This window comes from Miscanthus floridulus, chromosome 16, assembly GCF_019320115.1.
Source record: "Miscanthus floridulus cultivar M001 chromosome 16, ASM1932011v1, whole genome shotgun sequence".
Taxonomy (NCBI): Eukaryota; Viridiplantae; Streptophyta; class Magnoliopsida; order Poales; family Poaceae; genus Miscanthus; species Miscanthus floridulus.
In genome coordinates this window covers 104,410,724-104,421,524 of record NC_089595.1, presented here as the reverse complement: position 1 = coordinate 104,421,524, position 10,801 = coordinate 104,410,724, and the positions used below count along the sequence as shown (strand labels likewise).

At 42.7% G+C, this 10,801-nt stretch overlaps 1 protein-coding gene across 1 annotated transcript; it reads right to left on the bottom strand.

Moving 5' to 3' along the window:
- Positions 1–5,750: 5,750 nt before the first annotated feature.
- On the bottom strand, positions 5,751–10,401 carry LOC136513713 (uncharacterized). The gene is made up of 3 exons (XM_066507667.1): positions 10,243–10,401; positions 9,753–10,125; positions 5,751–8,676 (listed from the first exon to the last, which is right to left on the bottom strand). Exons 1-3 carry the CDS (start codon positions 10,272–10,274, stop codon positions 5,899–5,901), a joined length of 3,183 nt encoding a protein of 1,060 aa, XP_066363764.1. The 5' UTR covers positions 10,275–10,401; the 3' UTR covers positions 5,751–5,898.
- Positions 10,402–10,801: the final 400 nt, after the last annotated feature.

Below are 10,801 nucleotides of genomic sequence, written 5' to 3'. Positions count from 1 at the left end.
TTGTTAGTTGCTAAGTTAATACATGCAATGTTTCATACCTGTTTAGTGGTAGTAATAGGTAACTTAGTGTCTTAATCGGTAGAACCGGCTTAGTAGCTTGATAGATGTATTCTTATTTTAAGAATTGCCGTTGTCGTATTATTAAGTGTTGTGTCATCATTTCATGTATGTAGATAATGAGTTGGTAGAGTTCGTGCCTACGGGCGAGTAGGAGTATGAGAAGATCATCGAGGAGTACGAGGAGAATATTCTCGTATAAGAGGGAGCCCCGAAGCCATCAGCTGCTGACTTTGTTGACACCCCACCTGCCCAAGGCAAGCCCCGGTGCATAACCCTTATTTTGAATGATCACTGAATATATATATGATGTGCATTTACGTTACAGGTATTTTATGGAAACTACATGCATAGATATACCTACCTATGAGTCCTACTAGCATAGGGCGAGTAGTTGCTATGCTCAGGATTTCGGTAGCGTGAGTAACCTGTCGTTACTTACAATAGGTGATTATTATTATCACTCATGATAATAATGGTGAAAGGAAAATGGAGATCAGGCAAGGATATGGTTCGGGTATTGGTGGGTGTAAGAGGTTGTGTTCTACGGCCAACCAAGCATAGCTTGGTTACATTGTTTCCCTGTCTGTGTCGGTTAAGGACCGGCCGTAACATTGGGTTCTAGGTAAGTCATAGACTTATTATCATGAACACATACTTGTGTATGGGCGGAGGGAAGGCTTGTCGCTCTCTTGTCGCGGGTTCCAGCTCTTTCCAGACCGACTGATTGGGGGCGAGGATGGTGGAGGTCTAAGCACCGCACTGAGTCCGGGACTCAGGAGCGGGGGCTTGGATTCCAAGTTTGGATAGGGACCTAGACCCCGTGACAGGAGAGTGGTGGGTTGGTCCTGCTTGTGCCTAGGGTACAAGCGAGGCATGTGTCTCAGGGTACCCAGCTGGGCACATTGATTCACGAATCGCCGATGATTCGGTATGGCTTGTCTACAGTCTAGCACTGTAGTAAGAACTAAAAGAGGAAAGGTGGTAAAATGGAACTGTTTGCTCAACCCTTGCTTAAAAGTAGAACATGTGCTTACATAGAATGGTTAGATAATGAAATAATCATGGCTGCTAATAATAAGCATACATAAGGATTCACTATTAGTATTGCTTTCCCGCAAAAAGGAAACCCAGCAAACCCTAAAGCTTATCATATCCCTTGGAGTTAGGAAATTATTCCCACTAGTCGGATAAGTCTTGTGAGTACATTGTGTACTCAAGGTTTATTTACCCCTGTTGCAGGTACAGCTTGAGGAGTAGCCGTTGTGTGAAAGATTCTTCTGGTGGGCATAGACGGATCCTTGTATATTATCGATAGATGTTTCTTTTCATTTCGCTATTTCATTTCCGCACTCTGAATTTGGTACTGTAATAATATATTTCTAAGAACTCTGGATGTATGAAATGGACTAAGTAATGTAAACTCGTTCTCATTATTGGATCCTGAGAGGAAAATGTGGATTAATCGGGCTCTCCTTTAGGGTGTGCTCGACGAAATCCGCCCGATGTAGCTCGCTCTCAGGGCGCTTAGTGTCTACTGGAAGACAAGCACCTCCATAAGTGCGTTATTTCGGGCGGTTCTACCATAATTAAGTAAGGTGCAATAATGCATATCTTAACTTCTCCTTAGGTCTTGCCAAACCAGGGAGCAAGGGGAGCAAAGTCTAAGAAGCCATTGATGGAATAAAGATAAAGTCGAGCCTTGGAGCTTTGCATTAGATTAGTTTTAAACTTAGTTCTTAATGATGCTTATGTCATCTTAGTATGAGATACTTTGTATTTTGAACAAATGTTCTTGAGTTTGGAGTTTATGAATACATCAAATTTATTCCATTATGATTTATCTTATTAGTTGGCAAAGAGATTTATTTCCTGTAATGAGTTTTCTTTATGTCAGTTTTATCTTTAAGTTAATCATTAGTCAAGATGATGAGACCTTGTCGAAATTGTGTCACTATAGTTAACCCACATTTCGAAGGGGAGAATGGACTGTCTCATCAGGAAAGAGATGCTCTATTCAAATAAAATTATAAAGCACGGGGCTTGATAAAATAAATAATTGATACTAATTTTTATCCCTAAGCCCACATTAGTCTCTAATTGAAGTATGACATGCTATCACTATTTTTGGCCAACGCTGATTAGTGTTTGCATGTCCACCAAGTTTCTTATTCTAGTTTATTCTGGCCAATGCTGATTAGACTAATTCATAGAGCTTGTTTTTTGGAAACTTATATGCCTTATATTTGTCATTCTTGCAAACGTTGATTGATGAATATTTGACCATAAGAGTTTTATTGGGCAAAACATCAGCAAAACATAAGTATAGTCTAGCTAAGGATAAGAAATGAGATTCTAAATAAATGAGCTATCCACATGGCACCCTGATTATATTTCTAGAGAACACAGAAATCAGTGGGAGCAAAGTCCAAGGAATTGCTTTTCTACTGTTATAACTTATAACTATTTCACTAAGTTAAGATTTGATGAATGTGTTCCTAAAGAATGCAAAAATCAGTGGGAGCTAGTGGGATTTCACAAAGGAGGAAGGTTAAATCTTAGAGAGATACGGACTTAGTTTTCTGTATCAATGACTCAAGAAGACATAAATATCTCAGTTTGTGCCATAAGTCATTAGTATACCTCCATTTAAATTACTACAATTTCTATTGTGGATTTTCAAGAATCAATTAGTGTGTCACAACAGATATATGTAGCAACCATTAGTGGATAATTAGGCACATAAGTAAACCTCTATTATTATTAAACTGCTTGTAATCCATGATAAATCTATAAGATGATCACATCAGAAGAGGAATTTTGTTATTCTAAACTAAGCTATTTTATGAGCTTAGGTCCAAGTATATATAAAGTGTGGGTGTTAATAAGTTTCCTAATGAAGTCAAAACAGTAGGCTACAAAAAGGGTCTACAATTCTAAGCATGGCTTCAAAGAGAGTTTTAAAAGATTTAAACTAAGAACATAGCCCACTATGGTTTAGAATTTCATTAAGTGGATAATTATATTTATAAGAAAAGGTGGAAAATTTTATTATCCTAATACTCTACGTGGGTGAAGTTGAGTTAATAAGTGGCAATAGGAATGTCACATAAGAATTTTCTACTCGCCCAAAATTTTAATATGATATATTTTGGTGAAGCCTATGAGTTTTCTGGGCATTAAGATACACCAATACAGGACCATTCGAATACTAGGATTATCACAAAAGGCATATCAAATGAATGCCTAAGTGATAGAGTTTGAATAAGTAATGCCACGTCTATCTATTTGCGTAGTGCAGTTGCACAACACACTAAGATTAATTATCCCAAATAATTCTAAGAATAAGTTAGTAACCGTTGAAGAGGAAGACGTTCCACATGCTTCGGCTGTCATTAACTTTAAGAATGCTCAAGTCAATACTAGTCTAGACTTGGCATGGGGATACTTGGCAAAAATATTAGTTTCTTAATCCAGAATAGGTCCACTGGAAGAGCCTAAAGTATTTTAAGTTATTGACGAGGCACCAAAAGAATCATCATGTCACTTTTAAGAATTAGTAGATTGTTAATTCTCTTGAGTATGTATAAGAAAGTCCATAATTAGATTATACCTACTCTTGCAGAAAATAATAGTTTTATTGAAAGCTACAAATATAATTAGTTTTAAGATGAGCTAAATTAGTGACATGAATACGACGGGCCATGTGGCTTAAGAGATATTCGGCCTGTTCGTTGGTCGGTTTCTGGACTGATAAGCCCGACTGGTGCTGGTTTGTTGTGAGAGAAAAACATTGTTGGCTGGCTAATAAGCCCTGGCTAAAACCAACAAGCGAACAGACCGATTATCCCAAGATTAAGTATTGACATACTGCTACAGGCCTACAATTAAGCTGCAGTACTATTTCGAGTAACAACAGATCAAATGCTGATGCTAAGCACATTGATTAAATGGTGTGAAAGAAAGAACCCTGGATCAAATTATTAAGCTTGAAAAAAATAAGAACTAAGCTGATGCTAGCATATTTGATTTTTTTAGGTTTAACATTTATCCCATTTATGAGCGCGTAAATCAATTTAGGATTTGGTGCTGAGTCTCTAACTTGATTTCTGGGTAATAGGGACATGTACTCCCAATAAGTAATAAGCGTTCTAACGCCTTGTTTAGTTGCTACCCAATTTCCAAAAAGTTGCTACAGTACCTGTCACATCGAATGTTTGCGGCCCATGCATGGAGCATTAAATGTAGACGAAAAGAAAAACTAATTGCACAGTTTGTGGGAAATTGCGAGACGAACGTTTTAAGCCTAATTAGTCAATGTTTGGACACTATTTGCCAAATAAAAACGAAGGTGCTACAGTAGACCCAAAATCCAAATTTCGCGAACTAAACAAGGGCTAACAAAGTATTGCAGTGAACTATGGATAATGAGGTCCCAGTGGCGATTAATGCTGTTGACGACACATTGGTCTGGTTTTGCTGTACAACTAAGTGTGAACATAAGTGTAAAGTGAACATTAGTTGCATAATTGCATTAGCTGTTCGATCAAGTGGGAGAATGTTGGAATGTGATCGGTTCGGCTAATCCCGAACTTAATTACGAGATTAATTAAGCGTTAACCTTTTGGTCCACCCACTCGTCATTTATTTCTAACTAAATAAGAACTGTCGTGATCGGCGGCAACCCTTAGAATTCTAACGGTTCGTCCCCTGGTCCACAACACGATTATAAATAAGAGAGGCACCCCTAGCGTCATGATCTCTCTAATCCCCATGACTATTCACATAATCGATCGATTAGGCGCCGGAGGGTTTAGGAAGGCCGTCTACCCACGTCCATCCAGGTATTGCAAGATCTACATCGCGTTCATCACCAACTAGGAGCATCAAGCCCAGATCTGATGAAGACTAAGACCTACTTCATCTACGTCAACTTCACATCTCCAGTGATACAGATGGCGTTCACAGGCTCTGGTTAGTATTAGATTAATTTCCGCATAAGATTTAGTTAGTGATCATGTTTAGGCTAAGATAAGATCATGTTGATGCTAAGTTCTAATTCAGCATAATTTACACAAGATCCATCGTTCCATCGGCTCGGAGCAGAGCTTATAGGTTTCGCGGTTCTTCAGTCTGATTTGTGAATTGTGACAGATAAATGTCTAGCATTGTGTGGGCGTGATCTTCAGTCAGCTACATAAAACTCGACGAACGGTTCTTGGGTGCACGTCGTATATAGGTTATATAGTGTGCCTCAAGTGCAATTTTACGATATTGTATTTCAAAGTGTGTAATTAGTTTGGCACTACTCCTAAAAAATAGTTTTGGCATTTTGCCGTTTTGGAAACCATGTACGGTTCGGCTTGAATAGTTTGCAGCATTGGGAACACACGCAACCTCTCACGGCCTTCACTTGGGAGAAATTCGAGACTAGCTCGTGATACACGAAAACGACAGCATACACATCCTGACGTGCCTCGGACGCGGCTGTTCTGTACCGGCAAGAAGTTTGTGCGAGGAGTTCACGGGCGCCAGCGGCAGCGGCCCATGCATCAGGTCAGGGACGCGACCGCACGGTTCAACAAGTGATGCTGTGCAGATCACCGATCGATGTGTGTGAAGCGAAACAGAAATGCAGGAGCTACAGCACGCTATAACATAACAGCATAACACTACAGCAAAAGGCTGTCGCCCTACACCAGCCCCTTCCAGCCAAAATCACTGAATGTTTCAGGTTTGGCGTCATGACTTGGCACCCCAATTTCAGTTTATACAGGTGCTTCACTTACAACAAAGGCCACTTAGAACTTGTACATCTCTGCGTCTGGCGTCATGGAAGCCTCATTCTCCAGGGGCCAGTGGTGGTGTAATCGAATGCACAGGCCAGGGATTTTCTTGATACACGCTGCTGGCACTTGGCTGCAGTACATGCTTCGCTCCAGGATTCAGCTTCACAGGTCTCAGAGTGCTGACAGCTTTTGACCCCGTGGGATGCGATTCCGTGTTCCCAAGTCGAAGATCAGCTTCACCTTCGTCGTCCAGACAGATAGGCTGTGGCTGTGGCTGTGCATCTGGACTGGATCCCCGGAACTCCAAACCCGTTTCTGCAAACGGCAACATATGTAACCCCTTCTGTGCGACGGTGCAAGGTTTCTTTGGTAACGTCAGGGGCACATCATCCTTTTCTGCTGGTCTTTTGCTGTTCCTCAAATGTTCCAAGCCTTCAGGCCTTGATCCCATCATAGTCCACCTCATGCTCTCAATTCCAAATATTGCGTCGCCAGGAGCACTAGAATTGCTCGGTGGATACGGTATGGGAACTGATGGGTGAAAGGTAGTAACGGATCCATGGGGCGGTGGTGCATACTCAGTGCTGTAAACATGGGAAGGGATCACCGAAGGGGGCAATGGTCGGAGCGACGTGAATTTTGTATGAGTTGTTAGACCTGGGGTTTTCTGAACAGCATAGCCTGGCGCAAAAGAGGATGTCGCGGTTCTCGGTGCCATGTTGCTGAACTGTTGTTGCGTAAGATAACTGGACTGGTACAACGCTGGTCCTTTTTCCATGAAGTTTCTGGCACTGCTCCTTGTATTGAAAGATGACTCTGGTGCAATAGTTTGAGTGTGTCTGCAGTGTATAGAACCCAACAGCATGTCTTTGGCGTTACTCTGAACTTGATTTGCCATAACTGGCTGCTGATTCCCTAGCTCACTTTCGTTGCGCCAGTTCACTGGCTGAACATAACGATTATTGGCTGTTGCTAGTTCAGGTTGCTGACTGTGACCATTTGTTCTGAAACCACTGGTACCAGGCACAAAAGCCCGTACAGCTGCTGGAACAAAAGAAAAATGTGATGGGTTTCCAGATGGTTGTCTCTCTCCATCCGGAATCCTACATGCAGATGGGGGATATACCAGTCCTCCATGAAACAATTGTGGAAAAACTTTTGTACGTGTTCCCTGGAAGAACTGATCTTCAGCTTGACTTTGTTTACTGGAACATGGAGTTTCATTATTCAGACGTGTACACTGTATGCTGCTGGTCCCAAGTGTAACTGTTTTTCCCATAAGGCGCACTGTTGTTTCGGCATTGTGTTGGGTGTCCTGCCCAAAGTTCTGGCTTAGATAGTGGTTTCGCATCCCAAGTAGCTTCTGCTGTGGATTATGATGCCCCAAACATTCAGAGCAAAAGCATTCCATTGAAAGCTCTTGCTGTTTGGCGCATGGATACTTGTTGCTCGGAATTGTGTAGTAATGAATTTTTGTTCTTTCAGAATTTGGCAACTGCCTGACATCCGTTGGCAACTGCCTGACATCCGTCCCATATGCCATTGGGGCTGTTGGAGTAAAACGAGATTCTGCATGAAAAACAGACTGATCAATTGCACAAATTTGTCGAGCATGATAGCTGGGTCTCAAATTGACATGATCCGTGCAGGTAATAGGACTGAAAACGGTTGGAGAAGCTGAGGGACATGAGGAATTCTCCCCCAAACACTGCCTCCTAAAAATGTCAACAGAATTAGGGGTGCCACCAGGATGAACCTTGACGAATTCACCTCGTGAATTAATAGGAAGGCCGACATAGTCATCACAGTTGTGATTGTTCCTGCATGCAGATATACAATCAGCGGCTTGTGCTGGTTTATTTGATCCTGTTGAGGAGCTTATGCTTCTCACCATGTTACCAGATCTAAGAAGCTCAGAACTAACTTTGCCAAAGGCAACTGCCCTCTCCTGGAATGTGCTTCTGCTCCTATCATATAAACAAGAACCAGAAGGCTGTGACAATGGGCTCCTATCACCTGATATTGCCTTGGCTGCCAAACTAACATGATTAAATGATGCTTGTGAAGTCATATGGTTCTGTTCTCCAAGGCACTCAACATCAAGACTTAAGCTATTGTCACCATTCAGATGAGAGTCCACACCTTTGAAGCTTTGACAAGGCACCTTACTAGATAAGCATGCCAAACTCGCGGAATTCAAACAGTTACTGCCATGAGAAGTTTCTATGCAGTGGTTCAGATCCACTGAATTGCCCAGTACAGTGATACCTTTTGGTTTGGTAAGTGGGATTGTACGGCAAACACCAACTGGTACTAAATTTTCAGATAAAGGACTGGTACTCTCAACAGCCCCTGATATAGCTTCTGATTGTTGATAAACCAACTGTTGCTCATCTGTATTGCGGTGATCACAACCTTCCTGAGTGGGTTGCTGGAATGTCTGTACAGATTGTGGTTGCTTTGTATTATCTTCAGGTAGATGTGCAGTCCTTCTAAATTTGACAGTGCCATCAGAAAAGGTAACATGCTTTGATTTGCAAGAAGAATGCGATTTACACCTCATATCTGTGGTATTCAGTACTGTGCTAAAACCTGCTTTTGACTGGTTCTTACAAATGCTTTGAGCTTGAACACTGTTTGTCATATCCTTTGTGTGTCTTTCCATAACTGACTTTCTGTTTCCCTTCTTACTTTTCTTGTCCAGTAAGACTGAGACCTCTTGCTTTTCCTTTTTCTTGGAAGAAGAATTCTTGGGCTCCCTCTTTTTTATGGAATGCTGAACTGACTTAGAAATGCTAATTGAGGTGACCTTTACCCCGCTGTTTTTCTCCTGAAATGAGGAAAAAAGCAAATGTATCACATCTCCTGAGGTATATTATGAACATCTGTAGACATTTTCTGCTCCATATTGTATTTCAAGGTATTATTTGAACCTATCAAGAAAGTGGAAGGTTCTATTACTTTCACCATTCTATATACCTGCATTACTTAGGAACATTACACGTATTTTGTAGACAGTAATTATTCACAGTCAGTCAACCAAACTAGGGCATAACTCCATAACAAATAAACAAAAACACTATTTTAATCATTCCCAACTTGGCAAAATCTTACGCAAAAGCAAGTGTACCTATAACAATTCAGCTGGCATCGATATCGCATAGGAATAGAAACTACTAAGAAAGTAACTTTGAATAAAACAATCTAAGTATCCAACTCAAACAACATGAAAACAAGAACGATAAAGGGCATTAGACACGTGAGGCCAGTAGATACCACGGATGAAAACTAAACAGAAAACGGACAAGTAACCAGACATTCCAACAACAGCTAGAAGGTGGTGAGAAATTTTTCTTACACCTTAGTCATTCACAATAAATAATATGGAAACAGTCAATAAGTTGTAAGTTTTAGTTACAACTGATTGCTATGCATCCAAATTATATGCCGGCAATATTTATGTCATCTGATACACCTTCTATCTAATGATCAAGGCAAAGCACACCTGAAAATTTTGTCCGGTCAGAAATAACCCAAAAGCAGGAATAATGGATGAACACAATATTGGGGGAAAAGAAGAATAGTTTAAAGAGAAAATCCACAGCAAATTTTAAGTGATTATTCGTGGATCTATTTTCTACTGTTGTTGCGCAATGACTATTCTCATGGCTACCGTATATCCCTAATTACATAGTGCTCCACTAGTAGCAGAATACGAACTCTCAACTCTCAAGGAGTTTGCGATCTGTGCGTATGGTCAGCTGAACAATAAGATCCACTTGTAGCGTACAAGCTCATGCAGACCTGTACTTGCCTGAGAATACAAACATTCTACTGTGCTCGACAAAATCGCAATACCAGAAATGGAAAACAAATCGACGGTCAATGCAATGCAATGCGCGCTACCTTTTCTCTCACATCGATCACGGCCGGAACCTTTCTCTTCTTCTTGGTCTTAACACTGACAGAGAGCACTAGCTTTCCCTTGTCCTTGTCCGCCTTCCTCTTGGCAGCCTTCTTCCCCTTCCCAGACCCCTGCTGGCCGCCGCCTCGGGGCACCCGCGGCACGGCGGCGAAGAGCTCGGCGACGGAGCGCTTGCGGCGCTTGGCCGCCATCCTCCTCTCCACCTCGACCTCCTCCTCCTCCTCCACCGCCGCCGCCTCGTCCTGCCACCACAGGAACCGCCGCACCTCCACCGGCGGCAGCGGCCCCGCGTCCCCGCCGAAGGGCCAGCTCCCGCCACCCTCCGCCCGCGCCCGCGCCCGCGCCGCGTACTCCCTGCGTCGCAGCGACAAAAATGAAACAGTGGCACGAGATGAGCAGCAGTAGCAGCATTGGCGAAACAATGTGGCACAGTAGTAGAGGCCGGGCCGGGCCACCAGCGCAATGCAGTACCGGATGGAGAACGCCGCGCCGGCGGCCGCCATCCCCGGCGGCGCGCGGGGCGAGGGGTGAGGTAGGTGGGCTTTAGCACCTTCGCTTTCCCCCGGCTCGGTTTCCCGCGTCGCTGCGCCGATGGCGACTGTGAGAGAGGGGAAAGCAACGCGAGGAGGACTGGACTGACGGAAGCGCGCGGAGTGCGTCGTGTGGACCTGCAGGTTTTCGCAGTGCGGCAGTGGTCCTTTCACTGCTCGGGTGCGGAAGCGTCACGCGCTCGACCAGTGCTACAGGGACAGTACACTGGCAATGCGACGGGCCGTCGACTGGGCTCCAAAACACCAAATTTTTTTAAGATTCCCCGTCACATCGAATGTTTGATATATGTATGAAGCATTAAATATAAATAAAAAATAAAATTAATTACACAGTTTAGACGAAATCTACGAGACGAATCTTTTAAGCCTAATTAGATTATGATTGGACACTAATTATCAAATAACAACAAAAACACTACAGTAGCGTTTTGCCAAAAAAATTTTGACAACCAAACTGGCCCTTAGAGGAGTGGGCGTGG